General features: G+C 38.6%; 1 protein-coding gene across 3 annotated transcripts in view; it reads left to right on the top strand.

The window, feature by feature from the left end:
• Positions 1-26,436, top strand: part of tmcc3 (transmembrane and coiled-coil domain family 3) — a 51,701-nt gene extending 25,265 nt beyond the window's left edge. For all 3 annotated transcript variants that reach the window (XM_061714113.1, XM_061714114.1, XM_061714115.1), the window contains 4 exons: positions 16,984-17,154; positions 19,279-20,060; positions 21,777-21,912; positions 23,546-26,436. In XM_061714113.1, the coding sequence (XP_061570097.1) occupies positions 16,984-17,154; positions 19,279-20,060; positions 21,777-21,912; positions 23,546-23,851 (1,395 nt within the window). In that variant the 3' untranslated portion in view covers positions 23,852-26,436. The remainder of the gene's footprint in view (positions 1-16,983; positions 17,155-19,278; positions 20,061-21,776; positions 21,913-23,545) is intronic.
• The last annotated feature ends 1,067 nt before the right edge of the window (positions 26,437-27,503 follow it).

A 27,503-nucleotide genomic window follows, 5' to 3' on the forward strand; every position in this document is an offset into this window, starting at 1 on the left:
TTTCACTCTTTTAATATTGAAAAAAACACCATAAATGTTCTTTTATGCAGAAAAACCATTTCAATGCTTTTCCCCATTTTTTACTAACTAAACACAATGTTCCTAATGTTAACATGAAACCAAAAGCTTATGAACATTGTATTCAAAGAAACCGGTTAAATCCCTTTGTGGCTTGCTCTGTTTTGGAAGGACAGCTGATTTCAGCTTTTGCAACAGGGTTAGTTTAATGGCCAGTACACACACACACACACACACACACACACACACACACACACACACACACACACACACACACACACACACACACACACACACAGGGATGAGCTAAGCTACGGCCATTGTTTGACCATTCAGAGAGAAGAAAATGGGAGGAGTAAATGTTGTTGAATGGAGGCTGACTGATGGTCTTCGCCTCCGACTCGCTTCATTGGTGATTACAGCGAGCCTGACTCTACTCAATCGCGTCTGTTGTCTGGGCAACCAATGGGATCTATTTCCTTCTATCTGCTATAGCCTGGAATAAATTACACTAAAACCTATTAAGATGAAGGAACGTGCGAGCAGGACTGGAAGAAGCAGTGCAACAAGAGAGTCAATTTGTGAAATGCAAATTCCCGCGGTTATACACATGTAGCGTCACAGGTTTATTCCACTGCCTCTTTCTCTCAGTTCATCTTTGTCCCCGTGCCTCTGGATTACGGCTCGAGTGGACTAAGCTGTCACACACAGACACACCAGCAGTGATGCCATGTGTGTGAAAAACCATGTGGATTTAGAGACACACAAATGTTGTAGGCATCAAATGGATCTAGTGTTGGGTTAACACAGACACAAAGAGATTTTCAGCCCTCAGTCATGTAAAGCTCATCTCATTCACAGTCAGTTTTATGCATGCTATGAGCACATATATACATATATTTATATGTTAAGCTAACATCCCGATCTGGTTACAGCCTAACAGGCATTTCATGTTCCACCTTCTCAAAACAACAGCATGCTTGATGCTTAATCATTGCAGCCTTCTGTAACAACAGCTCAGTCAAAAATACCCAGGGTAGATACCAGAAGTCACAGATTCATTCACAGATTGACTGCTGCTTGTCCCTGATTATATAATTTGAAATACAGCATTTTATTTAGCTTTGGTTTTATTGAATATGATTGTTAGAATATTGCATTAATATTATTTAACTCGGTAAGCAACTGTGGAGTCTTTGGTAAGGAAGTCTGAGGCTCAGAAAATCAGTTGGGGGGGGGGGAAATGTAATCTTTTTTTTAAATTGAAAAATAATTTAATTTATTTAGAAATAAAAAGCTCCTAATCTCCAGTTTTCCCGGCTTCTCAGATATGAATATTTTTACATCAGTTCACCGTGTTGATGCATATACTAACATTTTGGCGTTGGAAGACGAGTTGATCCACTCATCATTGTTGTCAATAACTACATGTAGTTTGTCAAGTATGCATAGTGAGCATCCTTGGTGACGTCAACACTAATCAATACATGTTGCTCTCCGAATGCTGATGAGCTTTGAAAAAGAGGGATGGACGAAAGACCTCGGATTGTGTAGGTAATCACTGCTAGAGGTGCAGCAGTTGATCCGCTAGTGATCTGAATCAGCCTGTTTTGTCTAATCGACTGTGATCGGAATAGTATTAGTTGCTGAAATGGACTGTTTTTTTTTTGTTCCTTATAGATTGTATGCACAACTTGAAACATGTCTCTCTTATGTATTTAAGGTATTTAAGGTGTCAGTTCAAGCCTCAGGCTTCTGTGTAGCAGCGACACATGTGCCGACCCACTGGCCCTACGCCGTCGCTGGCATTTATACTTCTCTGTTATTTGTTGTGTCGCTCTGTAATTACACTACCAACCCTACGTAGCGGTGTATATACTTTTCTGCAGTACCGTAGCTTTTGGAGGTGCACATTTGGTGACGCAGAGCTCTGCAGAGGGAGGTTTGCATCAGCAGAGGGGCTCTGCCCTGCAATGCCTTGGATCTGACAGAGAAGCATAAATTAGGCTTTAGAGTACTGAGAAATCCAAATATCTTTGCCACCATGAAGCACATCATGATAACGCATGTTGCAGAGGTTTCCCACTGTGAGTACAGATCAGCAAAGAGAGTAATCTGTAAACCTATAAGAGAAGAAAAAAAAAACCTCATGGAGTGACAACAACCAAACCTAATCATCCAGTGCTTCAAACAATATCACCCTGCTAAGCATGCTCTATGTTATGAGGCTACCAAAGATTAAGAGGGTAATTACATACCAATAAAACACAGACTTCCCTTCAGTCTTTGCTTTCTTTCATTGTTGATTAAATTGCTATGTCTATGATTATAGTTTTAAGAAAAAGGAAATCAGGATCAGCTATTATTGGTATAGGCAGGTCAATGGGACTCTAATCACTCTGCATCGCTGGAGGGTGCACTGGTCCTTGCTGAAGAGGGAGTCCATCCTGATGGATGTCCTCCGAAGGAATTGAAATACTGCACACTCACTACCCGGGAGAAATGTTTTCTGATTTCCAAACAGTAACAGAAGGCAGCAGACACATTGGTCAGCCATCTGGACAAAAACAGTCTGTTAAAGCTGTCTCTTTGCTTCTGCAACACCTTATATCTAATTACACACAAACCTGCATCCACTGTTTGTATGTTGATAACATTACATTTAATTTTGATGAGTGAGTTGTTCACACATATACTATCAAGGTTTTATTTTGTATGTTTGGTTAGAAAAATGATACAAAATACTGTAGTTGCAGTCACTATTGTGAAATACTGAAATTACTAAGCATTTCCATAGTTTTAGCAGTTAAACTTTGTCTCATGTCCATATGCATGTGCACAATTAGTAAAAAAAAAAAAATATATATATACATACATATATATGTGTATAATATGTATATAACACGGTAGAAATTAACATTTCATATGACAAAAAGTTAATTTTAAAAACTATAAACCTCAAAGGGAAGGCATATTTATAGATTATCCTAGTACTCTTAGTTATAAAACTAAAATATATTTCCGTGCGGTCCGATTGAAGAGTTTGTGCCCCACACACCTGGTATTCACAGTTATGTAATTCACAGGAGGGGAGTTTGAAATGCTCCCACGCAGTCTGAATGAGTTATCACACAAGCACATGCAAAGCTACTATTCATGGTGAGTCGTATCACGATAGCTTTGGCTTTTTTCCCTGTTAATGTTCCAGTGTCCGCAGCTCTGGGAAGTATGTTAGTTCAGCACCATATGTGCATTTGAGGTCACAAAAGTGTTATGTTCTGAATCTGGCATCCTGAAATGGAGTCTCTCCATCTGCTAAATACAGAATGGACTGCACAATATGCTCCTCCAGCTCGTTATTGTGAGGCTCAGTGAGCCAAATTATTTGATATATTAAGTTATTCAGACCCATGATTGTTGTAAATGTTCCCATGAAATTAGTTCAGAGTCCAATAGCAATAGGAAAAATTTATTCTGTGGTTTGCACATATTTTGGATTATATTATTTTATATTATATTACTGTAGTTAAATGAAAATCATTTGTCAACTGTGACTGATCATTTAGAAAGTAATTTCTAAAGACCTTTTAAGAATAAGTGACATTTTTGGCTTACACAGTATGTTAAAGTAAAAATATTCAGTCATGTGACTTTTATGTCAACGTTCTTAAAGTTTCATTTACATATATTACGGCGGTAATGAATCATGGATAATCCATGGTCCACAAGGGATCTCTTCCCGATCCTCTGCACATCACATGAGTTGCAGATCAATTTTTGTGACCAAAACAAGGGAAGGTTTGGTGCAGCTTGTGGGTTGTGAGTGCTGAGATAGTGAGCAGTAATGTTGAACATGCATAACAGGCGTATGCTAAAAGGCCTCTTCCTCTAAGTTGTCATTATGGGAGCACTTTCCTGTCAAAATGGTTCACATTGAACCAGCACATTGTTTCGTTTCTGGGTTGAGATGGGACTACCGCAGCGCTCCTGCGTGAGCTCTCCAGTTGCGGAGGATACAGGACATGCTGGTTCATCATATAAGCATGAATCTAAGAATATGTGATCTTACTTTTCTTTTTTGTTATATTCAGGGGTCATGGTCAAAATGATCAGTGTGTCAGCATTGCCACACAAGGAAGACATAAGGACATGAGTTCAGCATGTCGACACGTATAATACATCATCATCCGACGGCACCACCGACAAAGATTCCCAAGAAATGTATTTGATTATTATCGACATTTTTTTTAATGGAGGTATCTCATGTAATTTAAGAGAAGCCTTAGGTTTTATTAAAAAGGCCTGATCATAAGGAAAAAGGGTGTTGTGCCTCTTTATTGCACTTCTGTTTTGTTTTCTTGCACAACTTTACTTATTGGAAAAACGATCCAATCCGTGGCTCAAAAACCATGACATGATCAGAGCCATCAGGTATCTCAACTGTTACAGTGCCTTTTGTGTTTAAATAGGACACCATATCAATTCAGGTAAAATGCCAAGGTACTAAAATTGCCACATTTTCTTTCTTTTTTTTTTAATATGTCCTATTACCACAGCAGTTCATTTCAAAACCGTGCATGCAGAAAGTGCTGCAAAGGTGGACGACTCAGATCTCAGATTAGGTGACAGAACATGTTACTCTTTAGTATCTTTCTTGTAGATATATTGTTGCAATATTAGAAACAACTGTGTTTTTTATAGAAAATAGAACAACTCATCCTTGTTTAACGCTGAAAGCATTATATAAATACTAAATCTGATCGAGAAACATCACTGTTACAACTTTATCTGAGTTTCTGGAGATGGTGCTATATAGAGAATATCTAGTTTAATTATTAACAACATTTTTAGCTGCTAAAGCTGGTTTCATGATGTTCTTAACGTATGCGATCAGGCTGAACTTTGGAGTGGCATTAAAAATGAATTGGTTAAAGTGGGTGATCGTCACTCACTAAAATGAGTCCAGTAGTCAGAGCATTGGCTGCTCTACTTCTCTGTCCTTCCAAAGTGGTAATTGGTTTGGTTAAATTATATATTTGAACATTACATTTCTTTCACTCTTAAGACCGATATTTTATGCTAAGATTGGATAAAACACCAACAGTGGGAAGTTATGTTTTTTTTTCTTTTCATTTGGTCAAGAAACAAATCATAGTTTTGTACTGTTGATGTAGTAACACTCTCTGGCATGAATGTTTTTGGTGTGAAAGCTTTACCCTGCAAAAATACCTTACCTAAAGCTGCCAATTTATAATAACTGGGATTAAAAACAAGTTGCGAAAGAACAACAGCCAAACTTTGGATGTCAAGCAAAAGTCACAGGTTGCGGCAGAACCACGTTGTACTTACTTATTACTTGACAAGGTTGCTGTCTTGTATGATTGATTTCCAATGTAACCTGCTTGTACCCCGATTTCTCATCTGTTCAGTTTGTGCAATTCTTCATGTTTTGTTTTTATTAAAAAAAAAAAAAAAAAAGCATCTCATCCCACTGTGACTTCTTAACTCACTGGCAGTGAAACTGGTGTCAGCTGCTCTAACGCTTCCAGGCAAAGAGAAGAAATAAACCTTAATGTCGATGAGGAATCTCAGCTGCGCCAGTCATGGGATATTGGGCAAGTTTGAATTGCATATGATTATATTGGCCAGGCTTCCTCTGACTTATACGTTGTGATTACATTTTTAAATGAGCAAAAGTCTGTTTTAAAGGCCACAATATGAACTTCCGCCTTAATCTATTTTGAATCTCTAATCCTATTTCAATAGTCCACCTGTAGACCTAAAACACTGACCTTGACTTGTTGTAGCACGATGGCTTCTCTCTTTTTCTCCTCTCCCTATTTCTCTTTCGATCTCTATTATCTGCTCTTCTACTCTCTTTAAATCTTTTTCCTAAGATTACGTTGTCGCACAGCTGTGTCCTCACACTGCTTTCTTTCTTACCAAGCATTTCAGGTCTGTGTTTGAACTGTAGCAGCCTCTGTTGGATAATCTTTGCCCTGGAAAGCAGAGATTAAAAAGTCAGATTAGATATGTTGAGTTGAGAGAGAAGAGGGAGCGATTACAACTTTTTACCCCAGCTTTTTCATTGAATCTCAAACTGATAATGCAAAGCAGGTCATATACAAGCTTGTGACTTGTAGGGAGCTAACTCCTTAGAGTGCTCGGTAAACTTCTCTCTTTTAGAGATTTGTGTGTTTATATCTTGTTGTTATGTTGTATGGTTCCCAAATCATTAATTCATGCAGGGGTCCCATGATAGTAAATAACTTGCCAACAGTTCATTGATTTTTAACTCAATATCCATCTGCAACTCTCTTTCTCACTTTAGTGGTGTGATTCATTGATTCACTTTATTTCCTAGTTTTTCCTCTAATGTTGTTAGCAAACCGCTGTAATTGATTAGTCACCTCATGCCATAAATGGCCTTTCATTGCTGCTCTATAGTGACTCGCTGAAAAAGTATGCTAAAGGGCTCTGTGTATTTAAAATTGTATAAATCTATTCATGTATTTTATCTTGAACCAGTGTCAAAACTCTTCTACACTTAAATGTTTCACTTAAGGTGTGTGAAACCAGCAGCAGATAAAATACATTGAACTTTGAAGTGCTTTTAATCAGATATCCATTAGTGCATCAATGTAGAGACATTTATATCGTTACTTCAAATGCAGAAAGCCAGCTTAATGAAACCGTCGGGAGCTGCATTGTATATCTTCACAATAAATGGTGTCACCTGTCTCCTTTATATTGTTTTATGGTCATACTTTAAAATGCATATTTGATGTCATGAAAAGCTGCTGTACTGTTCTTGTTCATCTGACTCTGCAGCAGGCATACTGCCAGAGAACGGAGACAGGAGAGTTTATCCTCTTTAGCTGGAAGCAGATTTTTTGGAAAATGTGATTTGAGCATTTATGCGGTCCTAATGGAATGCAAAGGACATTACTAACACGATTTACAGTAAATTGGTGCAGCTCCAGGGATGCTATGATCTAAACTATACCTCTTAAACACCACCATTTGGCATAAGCACTAGGCAGCCTTCCATCCACATTTTGAATTAAATTTAGGAAGATTCTAAAATAATCCAAAGAAAATAATGAAAAATAATGTAAATTATTTCTGGTTTCATCATGGAAAACCTCTGTAACCAAATTTCCACTCAAGTGGTCTGAACTTGTGACGCAAGAGGATGATGTGCCTGACAGAGGTTCAGTGAAGCCTTTAATGATTTCAAAAAGAAATGATATGAAGTTTGTCTTTGTTCTTCACATATCTGATGCCTTTGTTGCTGGCGACGCTTCACTGGGCATTAATGTTGCATGATTTCATCTCAGCTTGTTCAGAATTTGCCTTTTAAATTATGAATTTTCCACCTTGTTTTATCGGTGTGTAAATTGACAGTGAATACAAAGACTTTGAAAAACACACGTCGGCATGTTTTTCTTAATATTTAATCATGAGTGAGTTTGGGTTGGGTTGATAACTGCAGACTCTCAGTCCAGTTAACTGTGTAGACTAGATCATTATCCAGTGCATTTGACACATTAAGAGAAGTCTGTTTTGTGTGATTTAATATGTTTTTGTGCTGGGGACAGCAAGTCCACAGCTATCTCTCCCTCTGGGAACATTTTAAGTAATTGCACTTGAGATTTGCACTGACTGTGAAGGGAAATGAACAAGGAGATGATGATACCATCATGTCTCATGACTCTGACATCCTACTGTATCTCGCCCCCCATCCTTCCATCTGTGATTTGTTAATCAGGCTCAAGGGGCTTTTCTAATGCTGTGGCACTGCAACGCTGTGGCACTTTCACAGCATGTGTACACAGCGCTGCCAGAAATTGGCTTGCGTTTTGTAGCACGCTTATTGCACACCTAGTTAAATGTAAAATTTGTTAAATTATCTGACACAGCAAATTATGGTTGTCTGTGAACCATTAATCTTCTGGTTCTCTCTCATTTATTTAACATTAGAAGGGAAGTGGCATCATCCTTACAACACAGATGTTGTACAGTTTGTTTGGATTGTAGACGAGAATGTGGACTTGTCCTGCTCTGCCCGCCACGAGTTCAGTACGTCTGGGCGTGTGCGGAGAGTAACAGGTTCAGACGTGAAGTTAGTTTTGAGTCAGTTTGACAGTGAAGTAATGGCCCGTGTGTTTGTTTCTCCTCAGCCCCACCTTAAGTCTGGCCTTACCACAGGTGCGTGACAGTGTGCTGTGAATGTAGATACTTGAACCAAGTCCAAAGGTGAAGTTCACACAAATGAATATAGAACCATGTGTAGCATGTCATTCTGAGTTACACCCATAATAAAACACAGATCATCTATTTTACTTTTTTTATCCTGTTATATAACCACTACAAAAACACAATAATCATACCATACAATTTTAAGATCATGTGATTTATGTATTTTTTTAACAAATAGGCTCTCTAATATGGTTTAAATTGGCAGAAACAACTCAACAGGGGATTGACCTAAAGGAAAAAAGATCAACATAGAGTACAATTAATCAGTTGAAATCATTTCTCAAAGTAAAAGTACCTCCGATATCTATAAAGGTTGTTTTTGATAGTTTTCTAATGTATCTGCATTAGTGGCTGACAGGCAGAAGCAATTCTTTGTTGTCAGGAGATTCATTTACATACTGATAAGATCAAGAAGATGGAAGCTGTAGATTTATTGAGGTATTTAAAATGTTTTTACTAGATTAGATTTGATCTTTATTCGTCATTGTTATATAACAACAAAATTAAAAAGTGGCATCAGTCAGTGTTAAAAAACAAACGGATAAATACCATTGCATACAAAACACTTTCACACAACACAAAATAAAACAAATAACTGATTAAAACCAATAAATAATTAAACATAGCCTACAGGAGCACGCAATCCCTCATATCAGTTACAGTTTGTTTTTGAATAGATCGAGTTTTGTTACAGCTGTAGGATAAAAACCGGGATGTTCTTGTTTTTATTGCTCGGTACCGTCTACCTGAGGCCAACACTGCAAACAGAGAGTGTCCTTTGTGATCTGTTTTGCCTTTTTAATGCAGTGGTTGTTGTGCAAGTCGTCCAGTGAGGGGAGAGGGCAGCCCATGATTTTTCACAACCCTTTGTAGAGCCTTCCTTTGAGCCAGCGTGCTACAGATGCAGGACGTCAGTCTGCTCTCTATGGAGCACGTGTAGAGAGACTCTAGTAGTATGTCCTTGATATTGTACTTTCTGAGGATCCTCAGGAAATACAGTCTTTGCTGGACTTTTTTGTCAGCCCAAAGGTGTTCAGGTTGCACGTGAGGCACGTGAGGCCCTGCTACTAATGGCTGTATGACAAACAAGATGCCATATTTCCTTGAACATGGTGTGTGTATGTGCAGCACCTCTATTGTTACAACCTCATTCTTTTAAGGAATTCTCCCATAGATTTCTTCTGAAGTGCTTCCTTCTAGCTTTTCCTACCTGCTTACCTGCTTGTTTTGCTTTCCGCTAAATCTCTAGGTAGTTCTATGTTGAAGCGGCGCAGCCCCCTGAGGAGTTGTGGCTGTCTGGCAGCTCTTCCTCCCCACAGGGGGCTCTTTCTCCGGTTACAGAGTCGGGAGCGATGCTCTCTAGCCAGGGTGCTCTGCAGTCTAATTCACATGAACTAAATGTCCCATTTTGCCTTAAAGTGTTGATTTATATTTATGTTGGAGGTGAACTGCTTTTCTGTCTCTGTACGTGATTTGAATAAAGTTCAACGTGAACAAGGCTGAATCCAGCGTGAACACAGGCTTGTTTTTGCTTACAAAAAGGACTTTTTTCAATCCAGTGCTTGGAAAATTTACAAAAGAAAAAAAGATTAAGTAATTTGTTAGATTTCATATAATAACATAATCAAATCATATCAAAGTGAATTTCCCCACTGAGGGATGAATAAAGGACAATCTAATCTAATCTAATTTTTCATATTTTTATACAAGTTTTAAGAGTTTCTTTGTTTAATTACAGTGGGGAAAAAGTTTGCTTTTGAGATAAAAGTCTTCGAATCAGGGCAATGGAGATGAAAAAGGAAATACATTAGTAGAAGCCTATTTTTCTGAGCTTGCGCACAATAACACGAAAATTATACAAAATTGTGTCTAATAGCCCACAAAGTTAAACTAATGATGTGCTGTGTTCCATTTATTTTTCATATGAAACCAATTCTTTTGCACCCATTTCTGTTTGATTTCTTTCACTGAGGTTTGTCGTGTACCAGCACAAATACTCCCCTGCTTTCTCACGTATCACAGTTGATTTGTTACCGTAGGCTGAATGGATTTGAATCCAGTTGCAGGTGCAGCAGTTCACGTAACCTCTAACTTATCCTGTGGCAGCATGATGCATTAGGCTCGGTGTACGAGCTTTCTCTGAAGCCCGTAGGAAGTACAGTCATAAATAACTAGGGATCTCTTGTAACTGGAACAGAGTGGCCTTGGCAAATCTAGCAGAGTTTGCTGGATTAGACCTTTTAAAGATTCATCTACACATCTCCATGTTTATCCAAAGAGATGCAGTATTTTATGTTCGGGTGAAAAGGCAACAATGCTGGAGTAAGTGAACGTAATGAAGAAGGCAGGAGTGACTCGTTTATACCACAGCCAAACACTAAAGGAAGCATTACTCAAACACAAAAGTCAAATTAAGTGTCGCCAAACAAAGTATCAGACAAATGATCCTGGTTTGCAGAGAATGTGCATTTAGAGCAGAAAAAGATGAAAGTACGCTCACCCTGAGCAACTGTGCATCACTGTTGCTGCTGTTGGCACACGTCCTCTTGAGAGTGCTGCTAGATTATTTCAAATTAGCGTTAAGCAAGTTATTTTCAAAGATAATGAGTTCATGGCTACTCTTTGGTAAGAATGCAGTCTGTTGCCATGGTTACAGTGCAGTTGTCAAATGGAGAGATTTGCAAGCTTTCTCTGTAATGAAAATATTGATCTCAACCTCCATGTATGAAAAATACGACCAGTTCATATTATTATTATTATTATTATTATTATTATTATTATTATTATTATTATTATTATTATTATTATTATTATTATTATTATTACTATTATTATTATTATTATTATTATGTTGAGAATGTGTCAGAGCATCCTGTGATTGGCTTTAGTAACCCGCTTACAAACATCTCCCCTCTAAATCTCCTGATCTGGATTCTCCCAATCCCATTATTTCCTCCCAATGCCCAAACACACACACCACTTTAAATGTGTCAGCAGTAATTTGGCATGGTGGCTCAGAGTTTATGTGGCCCATGTGATAGTAGAGCCAACTAACTGCTGATTATTTTAATGTTATTTGTTTCACTGTTTCACTTAAGACAATGGATCGATACAAAATGACCATCGTCAAATTGGTTGCTTCGTTTCTTGGATGTTTGATCTTCTTTCTTCAATACAAATAAGCAGCTTATTGGAGTTCTTTTTCTTTTGTATCTAGTAGGAATATTGGGGTTTAGCTTTCGTCCAAGTGCCTTTTTTTTAAACATCAAATAGTAATGAAAAGAAATGAAGGGCTGTGACATATATTGTTTCATTTTGACTAATGTGTTGTATATTTGTATAATAACCATTTAATTCACAGCCCTGTAAGTTAACATACATCTTCTGTAGGAGTGTGACTTATAAGCACATTAATATTCATTGTCAGGATGAGATGTAACTGCAGCCAACCTTTTCTGGGACTGTTTTTGACACTGGCTAAAAGCATTTATGTTCAGTACTTATCTTAAGTGCTTTTACATTTCCTGTCAACAGCCTTGAGTTGATGTGAAACTGCAGAGGATTGATTTGTCCAATCGTTACCCGCAGAGAACTGCTGATTGGTTTTTGACTAAATCTGTGCCTCACTTCTGTTTTATTCGCTTTTTCAAAGTAAATGATCAGCCAAAGGGGAGGATTATGTCGTTGACAAGGAAACCATGTTTACCATTTCCTTATTTCAGATTGACTTTTAGCTCTGGTTCACTTTAGTGGATAATAAATTGATGGATTGGAGGAAGGAATAAATGGCTCTCCCTCCTGTTTGGGGAGCAACAAAAGGAAAGGTATCCTTTGGCAATTTGCTGTGTGTTTGTGCCAGGCTGCTGTTTCCCTGTGGCAAGGTCCCCACTTACGGCCCCGTCAGATGAGCTGGCTTAATGGGAGTTGGAGTGGCACTTGCTGGCCCACTCCACCTTTAAGGAGAACACACCTCCAGTTTCTAACCTCTGAATTTGAATACAGGAAAATGATTCAAATCACTCTCCAGCACTCAGGTGGAGTCCACCTGTTTCTTCTTGTATTTTTCATTAGCTTATTCATGTTTTAGGCTTTAGATTATTTTCTTTATTGAGCCACTGAAAGATACTTTTCCTTCCACTTGCAGCAAAGTTCCAGTGACTGCATACTAGTTTCTATGTTCAGTTTGAAATAGTACAGTCATACAGTAGAAGCAATCCAGTGAAATTATTTGCAGATTCCCAACATCCTCAGAGATAAATCCTTCAGCTGCTGTGACGTTGGCATTTTCTGGTTTTGAGTTAAATGGCTTAACAGCTGCTGGATGTGGATGCTAGAAAATTTCATGTAAACTCAAAATGACTGGCTTATGACTGGATTCTTGAAATCATGTTTCATTGTGAGAGGTTCAAAAGCTAAAAATAGATAAAAAAAATAATAAAAAAGATATTTTGAGCGACAAGATAAAGATTAAAACATTTCAACAGCTTTTAACAGTTGTTCAACAATTGAGGTTAATGTACTGTATTCACCCTCAGAAGTTGTTTTTCCTCTCCGTAATTAGATCAACACTCCACTAGTCTTGTTTTTTTTTTTCAAAACTTGTTTATCCTAATAAAAAATCAGATGCTGCTTGTGCCCACTGAACCTTGAATTAATACATTCTAAGTATGTTATTTTTTATGTTTGTAAAGTCATTGTTCCCTGACAGAAACTGGAGAAAGGCAGATCTTTTCATGTCTCGATTCAGATAGATGCTCTTTGCACGCATCAAAGCTTCGTGATTCAAAGACGGAGAAAGCGTCTGATTTGATGTTAATTAGTCATCTCAGCCACCACGACTCCACATTTCTTGTTTTCTTTTCACTTCTGAATGCATGCCTTTCATTTTTGAAGACAAATTAAATTTGACTGGATTTGTACAGCTGAATAAGTTTAGTCCCCAGTGGATAAATGCCATGGTGTGTTGCATGTTTTCTTTCCGTGTTCACCCATCTGTATAATACTCCACTAATACACTGTATAGTAATGCCTGGATTGGAAACTAGGGCCACAGAATGAGAAGAGACCAGAAATCACGTGTCGTCCCAAACCTGGTCTGCCTGTGTGTTCACGTACATGTTAATAAATTCCCACGCGCCCCCGGACCCACTTTTCGGTGGATGTTCAGTGCATGTGCGGAACGCTCATTGTGAAGCACCAGCATCCAACTATATACATATTTAAATCCACAATGTCACAGCCGGTTTAAAACCAGGCTGTTTTTGATGACAAACACCATCTTGGTCACTCCAGTGAGTTTATGTTCGGATCATTAGCTTTCTGATGTCTGCAACTGATAATGAATGTATCACTTTGTCTCATCCATTATTTTTCTAATTAACCTTTTGCCATCTCTTGTTTCACCCAAAAGATGATCACACTTTATATGCTGATACTGTGAGAAGACAAAACAATATTAACATGTAGGGTGGAGTGAGAATACTAAGACCCTACCAGAGATGAGTCATGTTGAGGTTTCTACATACAGTTTTTTCTGGATGGAGTTTTAAACGATCATACTTTTATACACATTTTAAACACATATACTAGCAATGTACATCCATTGTTTATCCAGCAGAAAAGAGCGGTGAGGATCATTCATAAAGCAAATTACAGAGAACACACCAATAGATTATTATTAATTTAGGATTTAAAGAAATAGTTGAGTTACAGACATTATTAGTTATGCATAGGGCCAAAAGAAAAGTATTACCAAGTAATCTACAGCAGTGTTTTTTCGAATCCAGAAGTTATAGATCATAGAAGGAAATATAATTTCAAACATCAGTATGCAAGGACCACTCTTAAGCAGATGTGTATGTCGGTTGTGGGAGTAAAACTGTGGAACTCTCTACAGAATTATTGAAAGGAATGTACAAATCTACTTAGGTTCAAAAAAATGTATAAAGATAACATATTTAAGTTATATGATCATGAATAGGCTGGGACTTAAACAGTACTATTGATATATGCGGTTGGTTTCTATTTAAGTATATATTTTATGTAAATATTGGTTACATTGACTGTTCTTTTTGTTTTGGTATTGAATAAGGGGCAGGTAAAATAAGACTTGTCTTCATCCTGCTCCTTTTCGGTCATGGGTGTGTAGATTGAAGTGTACAAATGTACTACTGTAATATTGTCAAACTATGCACTAGCATGCACGAAATAAATAAATAATAAAAAAAAAAGATCATACTTTTGCTTTCCAGCTATTACGTATTCCATCTAATCTACAATGTAATAATGAGGAATTATCATCCCATACGTGAGGCCCAAAACATAAAGTGTACGTTTGCCTGTTTACAGAACGCACAAGAAGCAGCATTTGCAAAGTCTCACTGTACCTAAGTGGTACCTAAGGAGATGTTTGTGAGATAACTAGCTCTGCAGCCCGTGTGTGCTACTAGACGAATTCAACCAATCAGAACATCCTTAACTGAGCTCATGCTAATTGAGCTCTCCTCGTGTCAGACTCCTCATCCTCCTTTTCTGGAAGTCTCTCTCCGCTGGAGTTATGCTGGGTGCAGAGCTGTGTTTCTGTTTCAGGCATACAAAATAAATACATTTCCTCACAAAGACCTTAGCCTCCTCAATCTGAAATAAGACTTGAACCATAAAACATAAAGGAAAAAAATAAGTGATTTCTGCTGCCTGATTCAGACTAGCTGATTATTTGAATAAACTGGAGTCATTTTTTGCCTTCTGATGTTTGATTGTAACTTGATTAATCTGCAAGTAATCTTGTTGCAGCCGCCGCTTCTTCTGTGGTTTAAACTTTACTGACAGCCGAGCAACTGAACTTTTCATATTTGGCATTTTGATGAACATTTATCAATGTTAATTGGCTGATCTTCTTCTTAAAAGGTTGCATGAGCATAATTAACAGTCTTATTGTCTACTATAAGACGAGTATGCATAAAATGAATTGAAAAAGATAGGGTTTTTGTTGTTTTGTGCCATGTTTTCTGTTTGGGTCGACATGTTACATGTGATTATCTGAGGTTGTCTGCCACTTGCACTCGTAGGCAACCAGACAAGTAGGTTGTTTCCGAGCAATGATTTCACATGGATGGCTCCGTGTTAAGTTGCTGTTGTGATCCTGTTGGACTGTTCTTTACTGCGAGGGTTGACGATTGCTGACTCTGCAGGATGGATCACAAGCTGAACGCCTGAAAGCCACGGGACACAATTAAAGTGTCATGTATACTGCTTGTCTCTGTGTGTGTGTGAGACAAAAAGAATAAAGGCAGAATAACCCGCCCTCGGGGTATGTCAGCAGTTTGCTTGTGTGTTTTCAAGTCCATTTGTGTGTGTGCTTTGCTGCCGTGGCAACTAGAGTTACTAATATTTTAGATTCCCTTATATAATTGTCTGCTGTGGAGAACAAGAAGCACTGCAGGCTGTTTGTTTGGAGCCCCGGGCTCCTCATCGCCCCACTAACTGACCATTGTGTCTTAAGACAGATTAATTGTTCTATAAGCTTCGTTTTCCTCTTTTTCTCCAGTTTAAACACAGGAATCTTCCCAAGGCTTCACACTTGGTACTCTTTTGATACTCATGTTTCTTTTGTAGCTAGGCATTGGGATTTCCTTTTATTCTTGCCAGCATGGTAGGTGGACCCACAAAGAGACATGGCAGAGACAGAAAGAAGAGGGAAAGAAGCTTTCCTTTGAGGCCAGTTAAACATATCTGCCATGTATGTCAGTGACACGATTATACGGGTGGTTTTTAGTGCAATAGTTTTGCCTGAAAGGCTAAACAAGCTCCTCTGTGTGACATCTGTGCACAGTCTGTCTTCTTTCTTATGCTACACTTTTCCACCATGTCAGTGATGTGGATATCATGTTATTCAGTCTTCGACTTTAATGCAGACTGAAATGTCTTGACACTGCAGGATTTCAGACATGCAGGGATGTGTGTTGTTGAGACATTTCCTGACAGAACTTGGTAGAGCCTGATGGTGGTACTAAAAGAAACTTTGCAGTTTTTATTTCGTAACATTCTCATTATGGATTATGAGAACATATTGTGTTGGTTAGTTTTAATAACCTACAATCTGGTTTGCATTTGGCTGCAAGGTTTTCTCTTTTGGTGCCATCTCTTCTGCTTTTATGACCCACAATGTAAAATGACGACGGGCATGGAGTTTATGCAAAAAGTCTATTTAGTCAAATCACCTTATGCACCATAAAAATAACCTTCTGCTTTGTGGCTATAATCCCAGTTAGGATACAGAGGGGAGAAACACTTTAAAATAAATATTTGTTTCCTCACAGCTCCATCTGTTCTCCTTCAGCGTCTGTTGGATAAACATTGAAGGATGCAAGACTTGAAAACATTCCCTCTCAAGTACTAATCTTGTCAAGCGTTATTGCTCCTTGTGCAGCATTTTTGAAAGGTGATATCAGAAGTGCAACAGTTTACTGTCTGCTTCTGATAAATGTTTAACAGGAGATATGTGACCAATGCAAATCAGTTTTTTGACATTGTAAATGGACTGCCTTTACATGAGATGATGAACCATTTTTATTGTTACCCTGTAGAACTGGCAAACAAAGGACTGTTGTTTTGTCACTATTGTTTCATATACTGAGCAGAAGTAGAATATAAATGTTCAAGAATCATAACTCGGGTCTTGATATGAAATCACTCTGTCCACAGGCGGAGCGCAGCAGCTGTGATGGTAACATCCTCAGCATCCCAGTGCCCATCCGCCGCGGCGGCTCCGAATCCAACTTGGACGTGGTGGACAGCGTTGGAGTTGATGGCGTCGGTCTGGACTTCACAAAAGGAGCACTGGGCATTGACAGCCTGCAGCAGAAGATCCTCAAGGTCAGAGAAAACATTTCTCCCCTCGATCATTCTCTTTGTTACATGCACAAGGGGTAAAAGACAGAATGTAATCCTTCCTTTGCACCAGTTCTCATAATTACACCTCAGACACACAGCGGGCTGCTGGTCTGCATCAATCATCTCTGAAATGACTCCTCTGGTTCTTCAATCTTGGAGCTCGCTGTTGTAGTAGTTCTTCAGACTGTCCAACAGACATCCAGTTATGTCTTAAAGTGACCTTGGTACAGTTTCAGTTCCTAAGACAAAACAATTGAACTCACTAACCTCTTATCCTTAAAGGAGCATGAGGCTCCTTTTAAGAAATGAGACTCATTAGCGCCACCCTTAGCGACGGCCGTCGGGGGTACTACAGCCAACAGCGAAGCCGGCACAGGAGAACGGGGAGAACGCACATGCAGCGTCATGTGACGTCACATTCGCAGGACAGCGCGGGAAAATCCGGCCCCGAATTGCAGCACATTTTGCAGCACACAGCCTGTTCAAGGCAACGGAGAGATACACTAGACTAGAGGGCTCATTCGTTTTGGTTTGGAACGCTTCATCTGACATTATTACTAGAAAACTTAAAACGTATACGAAATTTTTTTCATAAATCCTGCCTCAATCCTGCCTCATGCTCCTTTAAAATGGAATGTCAGCAAGTATTTCACCCCCCCTTTTTTTCCATCAGTAAATGCAACATGAGCTCATCTGGGGTTTTTTTTCTTCCAAATCAATGTATAGGTTTTCATCCTTTCACCTAAAAATGACCATCTGAGTATTTTTTCTTACTTAAATTAAGTTGTTTATTCAAAGTATTTTAGGGAAGTGAAAGAAACTAAATTATAAACAAATTCTGTAACGAATTACTGCTTATTACTACCAAAGAGGGTAAAAAAAGAAAAAGTTTAACAGATTAATTTTTTAGTTTCGTCTTCAATGACCCCAAGTGTCTTATTAAAATATAGCCTCATAAATGCATGGTTTTAGCTATTTGTTTAGTTTTAAGATTTTTATTGACACCTGTTCTGAAATGAAGGTTTAATGTGTTCTTAGTAACAAACAAAATTGTTGTTTACATTCACTCTCTCAGGGAACTAGTGTGGATATTTGCTTCTGGGGACATTTCCTTATTTAGTAAAATAGTTTGAAGCGTGTTTGTTGATGGTGGTATCCTTCACCTTGCATTTATTAGCACATTATCACCTGATGTAGCATATTATCACCTGATGTAGCACATCATCACTTCATGTGCAAAACAAACACGTCTCAGTTGTGTTACTAGAGGTCAACAAGGATCAGACTTCTGTTTACAGCCTTTTTACGAAATTAAAGAGTATGCCGTTTTCAAATCTCTCGATTAGGAATTTGTAGTTTCAATCCGACACAAGTGTAGATATACACTGGACTGTTCAAGACTTACTTTAAATTAAATTCAGAGATTCATTCTTATTCAACTCGACAATCCTCAGATCTTCATCCTCCTAAATTTCTCACTTGCAGAGGTCAATTTTCAGTGAGATTTAGGGGCACTAAATTGTGGAATGATTTTTCCCACTTGGCAAAGAGCTCGTCCTCTCTGAAATATTACAAAAGACGTTTGAACGACCACTTGACTGCTGTTTTGTAACTGTTTTCCCAATGTATTGTTGTTCATGTATCCATTTTCTTTTTGTTTTTTTGTTTTTTTGTTTTTTTTTGTGTTTCACTCATAGTGACATGTACCATCTTATTTGCTCAGGAGTCAATATAATATAAGTTGTAAAAACAATATCCCATGCACACTCACACACACTTATTTTTTTGTCTTTATTCTTTATTATTTATATATTGCATTATTAGTTTGCCATCACTTTTGTGTAGTTTTACTTTCTGTTTTTTTTTACGTTAATCTTGACATGAAATTTTAATATCTTCGGTGGAGGCTTCAAATAAGCCCATTGGGTTTTTTGCCTCATCCTGCACCTATAGTGTTTATCATTGATATTTCCTGTATATTTTTAAAAAACTGTGCTAAACAATAAACTAAACTAAACTAATATACTGATTTGGTATTGGTGAACTTCTGAAGACATGAGGCTGTGTTTTTACGAAAAGCCCTTTCTGTTTTTGGTTCTTAATCAGGTGACGGAGCAGATTAAGGTGGAGCAGACGGCACGCGACCAGAATGTCGCAGAGTACCTGAAGCTGGTGAACAATGCTGACAAACAGCAGGTCTCTCGAATACGCCAAGTCTTTGAAAAGAAGAACCAGAAGTCTGCCCAGACCATCGCTCGGCTGCAGAGGAAGCTGGAGCAGTACCACCGGCGCATGAAGGACGGGGAGACTAATGGGAAGCACAGCCACAAAGACGTCAGCAACAAGGAGTCTGGGACTCACAGCAAGGAGGGAAGCCTGCGGGACGTCAGCGCCACCGGACGACATCCGGCACTGGACAAAGTGAAAACCATTGGACCAGGTGTGTCGCTTACGTCGCCTTTCTTCTTCAACAAGCCACGGGAGTTCGCCAATCTCATCAGGAACAAGTTTGGCAGCGCTGACAATATCGCCCACCTGAAAAGCTCCATGGAGTCGGGGTCGGGGCTGCAGGTGGAGAGTGGAACCAGGGGTCTAAGTGGCAGCGCCACAACAGTAGCCAAGACCACAAAGTACCAGAGCGATGACGAGTGCTCCATTGGGTCGTCGGCATCGGCCGACTCAAACGGCAACCCGACCGGGGGCTCGGGGACGGGGTCCGGGGGTCCGGGGAGGTCAGACTCCGGCGGCCGGCTGGTGGAGGTCCTGGACATGGTGCGGGAGATCAGGGAGTCGCAGACACAACTGACGGAGGACATGGAGGCTCTGAACACGCAATTCAAGAGAGACTACAGCTACTTCACGCAGGTGATGCAGGAGGAGAGATACAGGTGAGCTCAGCAGCGCAACATGGTTGAAAGAGTTGTTGTTAAGTAGAATTTATTAAAGGATAGCCCTTTGGGATGTAACATCTCATTTTCAAGGGGGTCCCATAAACATACAACATTACAATATATCACATTACAGTACAGACATAATGACATAAAACAAACACAGACATCTTGCTCACCCCCTCCCACACACAACCCCTACCCACATAAGTCTAGTTACAAAGTAGGCTAATTGAATAACCGAGACAATGAGATAAATATAACATAACAGAGAGAAAAAAAAAATAAATAAATAAAATAAATAAAAATAAATAAATAGAAAAAAGGACACAAAAAAATACATAAATAAATTAAAAACATAGGCAATTTGTTTTAAGATGAGAATATAATGCCAACTTAAAACAATGAAAAGAGGTAATAGAACACAAAAAGAGGGGAAGATTATTCTAATCTGATGGAGCTTTAAAATAAAATGATCTTTTCCCAACCTCTCACTCTGTTTCTCACTCTGTACTTTGTTGAGCTCTGAATGCACTCGTTTCACGTCACAGATTGTGAGATATTCAGTTTTGAGCTGAAAATGAAATAATCGAGTTTTAAAGTTTTAGTCAGCATTATAATATTCATAAAGTGTTATTTCTGTAGAATTGCGTGTTTCTGTAACTTTCAATAAGAGCCATTCATACAAATATTTATTTATACAAAGTTTGAGGTGTTTCAAACTGGGCCTTTTCCACTGTTTTTAATGACATTTTTGACTGCAGTGACTCAGTTTTTCTGGTTTAAAACTTTTCTTTCCCCTGCTTATTTCACGGTTATTAACACAATAATTCAAAAACGGTGGACTTCAGTGTGTGAATCAGATGGCTGACTCCGGCAGCGACGGCATCATTTCCTCACAGAACAAACACACACATACAAACACACACATACAAACACACTCACGGTGTCATGGTCTGTTTAATACAGACACTCACAGATTTCACCAACACAGCCTGGACTTTCTTTAGGTCATGAAAACTAACTTCAACTCTGCAATTATTACATCGGCCTCTGTCAACGTATTTTCTTTTTTAGAGCATCTTTCTTCCCATGTCCATATAAAGAGAGAAAAGCAAACTTGAAAAATGATGTTTTGTTTCAAAATGGTTTCATTTAAACCATTTAGATTATTAATGTTTTCTAGGAAAGAAAATGTCTAATCTTTGCTGCTTCATGTTTACGATTATAAAACCGAATGTATTAAAGCTTCTGATTTTGTACTGACAATTTAAAAAAAAACTAATCAAATCTTGAATGCATTCTCACCATCTTCCAACAACATGTTGGAGTATAAATATTCCTTAGAATATAATCTGCACATTAGGTAATAGAGATAATTTTGTGCAGCTATGATGGTCACTATAACCGAACAACTATGTTTGTTTTATGTTTTTGCCAAACATTCCTTTAATAATTATAATAACTCATATTTGCCCCTGAACTTCGACAAGCCTTCAACAGTTTAAGCGGCTATTATTTAGAGCTCGAACACAAACCACCAGACCGTTGCTAAGTCAACCAAGGGCGAGCGTTTTCGGCAGTTTTGCTGCAGCAGCACATAAACTGCTGTACTGTTACTAACCCACACACACACACTTAATTATGTATTGTTTCTCACTCTGTCCTCGGCGCTCCACCACCCACTCTGCGTGTGTGTGGGCGTTTGTCTACCAGGTATGAGCGCTTGGAGGACCAGCTCAACGACTTGACGGAGCTCAACCAGCACGAGACCAGCAATCTGAAGCAGGAACTGGCCAGTATCGAGGAGAAGGTGGCCTACCAGGCCTACGAGAGGGCCAGAGATATACAGGTACCGCATGTCTGCAGACACTAGGGGTGTAACGATACACTAATCTCACGATACGGTACGATACACGATATTGAGGTCACGATAACGATACGATATTATAGCAGTATTTTTTTAACAACCTTGAATGAGGAACATATGACTGGAAAAAATGGCCTTTTATTTGAAAGGCACAAAATACAAAACAATGCTGTGCATTTGCCCTATTGTTACAGTTTGTAATGCTTTATAACTGTTTTAAAGAGAAAGCCAGGCCAACCATTTTCCACAAACTGAACTAAAAGTAAATGTCAGGTTTGCATTATGATCTTCAGTTTCATACAAGTACAACTATTTTGCCACAAACTGAATAGTTTCTCTCATGATTTGACTTTTTCTTTTCCAGAAATTTAACAACTAAAAGTAAATAAATACATACAATTTTACATCATAAAAGAGATTGATTCATGCTCACCTTATAAGTGTAAGAGGAGATTTATTGTTGTTAAGAAGGTTATTTTGGTAATTCAGGGTTCATTATTTTATAAATATATTCTTTATATTCTGATGTAAATCAGGGACTATAATTACACTAGTCAGTTTATCTGTAGTTGTTAATATGTTTTAGATTGGGCGGAGTGATACGCCACAGTACGGCACTAGGTGCTGTGTTGATGTTCTAAAATCCTACACTGTTGAGGGACATTAAAGTACACTGGAACTCAGCAGAAGTTTCCCCGTGTTTATCCTACTCAGGACCCCAAAGAGGTTTAATTTAATAAGGTAAGGCTTAACTCTACACCAGCCTTACATTAGTAAAAGTTCAGAGCTCAAAACCCTGCAAGAGTCCCGTGATCGGGACCCCAAAACGGTCCTAGTTTCTTCTGAGCGGAGTAAGATTTTGGTCCGCGGGTCGAGGCGCGGTCTGATGCGCGTTACTAGTCAACACAGTAGATTAATATTAAAAACCCAATATCGCGATACACTCTGTCACTTCCACGACACGTATTGTGACGTTTTGTATCGCGAAATTTCGTGGCACGATATATTGTTACACCCCTAGCAGACACAGACCCTCAGACATTTGTACATGTGCATAAATAATCACAAAAATAAAACTTTTTAGAAGAGACCTGATAACATGTGGAAGATAGAAATTGACGTATTTGAAATGTTGAAAAAGACCTGTTAATGTGGATAATATATCTACATTATATGGACAAAAGCATTTGGCCTCACCTGTAGATTATTCAGTTTTGGGGTTTCAATCCAACCGGTAGCCACAAGTGTATAAACTCAAGCATGTAGCCACGCAGTCTTCATTTGGAAACAATTGTTTTACTAAATGAGTTGTTCTGAAAAGTTCCATCACTTCAGGCCTGGGACTGTGACAATTCAATTTTATTTATATAGCGTCTAATACAACAGATGTTGTCTCTAGACGCTTTCCAGAGACCCAGAACATGACCCCCGAGCAATTATTACATAAACAATGGCAGGTAAAAACTCCCCTAGTGGGAGAAAAGCCTTAAGCCAAACAGCACAATGTGCCATACTTGACCTAAGTGACATTATTATAAAGTTGAAGCTATTATTAGTGCTATTAGAGCTATTATTAGCTAGTATTTTCCTAATCTTTAACCTTGTGCGTGTGCAGGAAGTCCTGGAGTCGTGTCAGACCCGCGTGTCAAAGCTGGAGCTGCAGCAGCAGCAGCAGCAGCAGACGGTCCAGCTGGAAACCCCTGACGCCAAAGTGCTGCTGGGTAAGTGCATCAACATCATGCTGGCCATCGCCACCGTCATCCTGGTGTGCGTTTCCACGGCGGCCAAGTTCACCGCCCCGCTGCTGCGGAGCCGCCTGCACCTGGCGCTCACCTGCGTGGGCGTGTCCATGCTGGCGCTGCTGTGGAAGAACTGGGAACATTTGCAGTGCGTTTTGGAACGATTGCTCCTCCCACACTGACCTGGAAGACCCCACCAGAACAGAAAAACTTCATCCAGATCATGGCCACACGTGTCCGGAAGATATGTGGTCACCGTGACAAGGAGAACAGGGAGGAGATCACATGTAGCCTTGCTCCTGCCCTGCTCTCCATACGGATCCATGACTGGAGTGCTTACCCAGAATGCATCTGCACAGTATCCCACACAGATATATGCAGATGGAGGTTAACAAACTAATAAGGGATGTGTGACACACATTCAAACATGGCACCATGCTGACATAACACAGATAAGTGTGTTGGACTAGAAGCAGATAGAGCAGTTGGGATTGATCAGATGCCAGCTGCCTTTGTCCCTCAAACACACGGAAGTCTAAACATGAATGAGTGAGCTCATATCAGGCTGTGTGTTAGTATTTCCTGCCCTCAAAGGGAATCTCATCTCCAGCAAACGCACGCTGGCTGTTCTGTGGATCAGCTCGAACCCATGCCTCTTTACACCAGCCGGCTGTGACAAACACTCATCCTCCTGAAGGTTCATTTGTTCTGCGTGTCTGTATTAAAAACATCTGTATTTATGAGGTTGTTTCTGTCTGTGTCTGAGACGCACGTTGTTTTATTCACTTTGAATGTGTATTTATGTACTGTACATCGTCCTGTGTTTGCCTAATGCTGTGTTTCATACAGGAATAGTTGGACATTTTGGGAAATAGGCTTTGAATTTTTTGATGTTGATCCAAAATATGAAGCCACATTCAGGAACCCTTTCACTACACAGCTGGAAGGGAAAACAGCTTGTCTGTCCTAACATGATAATATTCACTCAAGCTTTACTGCTAAACCGATAAAGCCTCAGATTCTGCTTTTTTCTTTCTTTTTTTATAACGGATATGTCTTACTATAAAAAACATAATTTATATCATAGGGTTTGTTACATGAAATTAATTTCTGCTAAAAAGAAACAAAAATAATTTTTTTTGAGCATATAAACTATCAACCATGAATAAACTGCAACCAAAGCCAGAAATGTGTGTGTGTGTTTGTGTGTGTATATATATATATATATATATATATATATATATATATATATATATATATATATATATATATATATATATCCATTTTCCATATTGAAACCTCTGCAGCTTTGTGCTGTAATTATAGACATATCTAACATGTCGTATCAGCACAAACTCCTGCTTATAGTTTTAATTGTAATGGCCTGGAATTCATCTGTTAAATTTTTATCCCGTAATTCTTGCTTTTATAAACTGTTGCTTGGAAGCAGTAATTCTGAAAAGTACCTTATGAAACCTCAGTCATTTTTCATGCTTTTTTTTCTATTTTTAAATATATACATAGTTTTTACACCATCTACATATATACGTGTAAGACATGCAGCCTTTTTTATATCAGTTCCTCCTCCTTCCTCTCTGGCTAAGCTCTTCTCTTATGCTGGGTGAAACCTAATGTAGAGATGGGGGTTAAAAAAAAGTGTCTTTCCCAAGATGTCCAACTCTTGAATTCCAGCAAAACTTCTGAACTGCCTCCTGTCTTGTTAACTCACTGTTTTTAGGGTTTTATATGTAAGCTAATCTGTTTATCTTCAGGTAACAGTTGCTCCTTAAAGCTGTTTAGGGAAGAAATGTGGTTTGTAAGTCAGAATGCAAACCACACATGAACTGAAAGAACAGAAGTGTGCTAAGTTTAGAGAGGAAAAAGAAAAGCCGCCTACGTGAAAACTAAATGCTTTTACTCAATGAAATGCCTTTTTATTAGGTGAGCTGAACCAATCTTGTGTGAAGGTTTGGATACTGTGCTGTGTTCAGGTGCAGTGGGAATAACAGAAGATGCTCTGCCTGTTGAGACTAGAAAGATTCCCACTTCTCTAAATGTGTTTAAAATTTCTTCTGTAATTTTTATTTTCAAATTAAGCTCATGGATTTATTTCTGGTTGAAATGACCACATAAACTCCTGTCCTGCCACAATACTCCTAATATTAAAGAGCTGTAACGAGTTTGAGGTTCTCATGGGAAATGGCTGTTTTTTCTAACTCTTTAAGTGTCAGACATGTCAACTGAGCCACTCATACGCAGCATTTATTCTCTGGAACTGACCAAAACGTTGTAATAACGTTCTCATTGTTTTGTTTTGTTTTTCAACTGACATAAATGCAGCATCTCTGACTGGATGGAGAGAAGTGAACAATGTAGCTGTGATCTCCCAAACCCCGAATCATTGTGATGATGAAAGTGGGTAAAAAGGGACTGATGCCTTTTTCAATGCTGCACATCTTTGTCTGATGTGCGAATGTTATGGTTGTGTCGCTTCAAAAAAAAAAGAAAAGAAGAGCCAAAAAAGACTAATGAGGCCTTTTTTTCCCTTTTTCGTAAGCATTGATGTTTTTTTGTTTTGTTTGTTTTGTTTCTTTCAAATTGGCTCAAACATTGTTTCGTGTCAGGAGAGACATGCAGCCTCTCTACGAAGATGTATCTCTGTTCTGTCTCTTCTGTTTGTTCTTCAGTTTCTGGTAATGGGTTGTCCATTGTAATGTTTTTTTTTTTTTTTCAAATGAGAAAATAAATCTTTGTTGTTGTTTTGTAAGATGATGCCTTTTATTTTTCATATCTCCTCTGTTTTAGAAAACGTCATCCTGCAGGACGGGTATGATGTGTGCAGATCAGACTGCTCAGCAGGAATTCATGCATAAAATGAGACCGTTGCTTTGACTGGCAGCAGCTGTACAGTACACCATGATGCACGCGTGTAGAGAGAGGGAGAAAAAAAATCTAATCCAAGTCATATGGTTTCACATTTGGTCAGAACATAACTACCTCATTTATCTTGTGATTTCAGTTTGAATTTAAGGATACTTTTGAATCCAGTCCTTATTTTGTTGAATGCAGTAATTACTGCAATTGAGATCAATCCACTTCTAGGATAATTTCCTAAACAATTATTCCTCATTAAAATCTTTATAAATCCAACCTGCTTTTTCCACGTGGGAATCCCTAAAATACATTTCAGAAGTTTTGCTGCTGTTTGTAAAGAAAAATGGAACCAGATCAACGTCTGTCTGATAAATGCAGCCTGAATGAGTGAAACTGCAGCGAATAGTGACACCTAGCGGTCAAAATGAGTAATGGCTCATATCTGAAATATCCTGTATGTGAATGAGATAATTCTGAGCTGATTTTACATAACATGTTCATTTATACTAAGCAATTACATAGTCAATAAATCATAAATGAAATATCTTAACTGCTCTAGTTGTAAACTGTGAGCATGTCTGGAAAATAAGTTGTCAATTTAGTTTGGAAGGAAGTTATACTGTATCTGCAAATATAGAAAGGCTAAGCATATATGATATGATTTGTAGTTCATTTTCCCTAAACAAAGAAGTGTTTAAAATAAAAATCTTCAACTTTCCTGTATTAAATCAATTTTTCCAGCAACATTGTAAAATCTTTTGTCATTTTTATTATATAACTATATCTTTTTTGTTCCATAAACCTCAGGATCTTTGAAAAAAAATGGGGTCTGCAGAGATGCTACCTGCCCGTTTCCTGGTCCTGGACTGGTACAGGTCCTGGATAGATGGGAGGTTAGTCCCAATTATCCTCTCTGCAGACCTAAATCTTGCTTATGCGGCGCAACAATCCTAACACGTT

Source organism: Cololabis saira, chromosome 23 (assembly GCF_033807715.1).
Source record: "Cololabis saira isolate AMF1-May2022 chromosome 23, fColSai1.1, whole genome shotgun sequence".
In the NCBI taxonomy this organism is placed as follows: domain Eukaryota; kingdom Metazoa; phylum Chordata; class Actinopteri; order Beloniformes; family Belonidae; genus Cololabis; species Cololabis saira.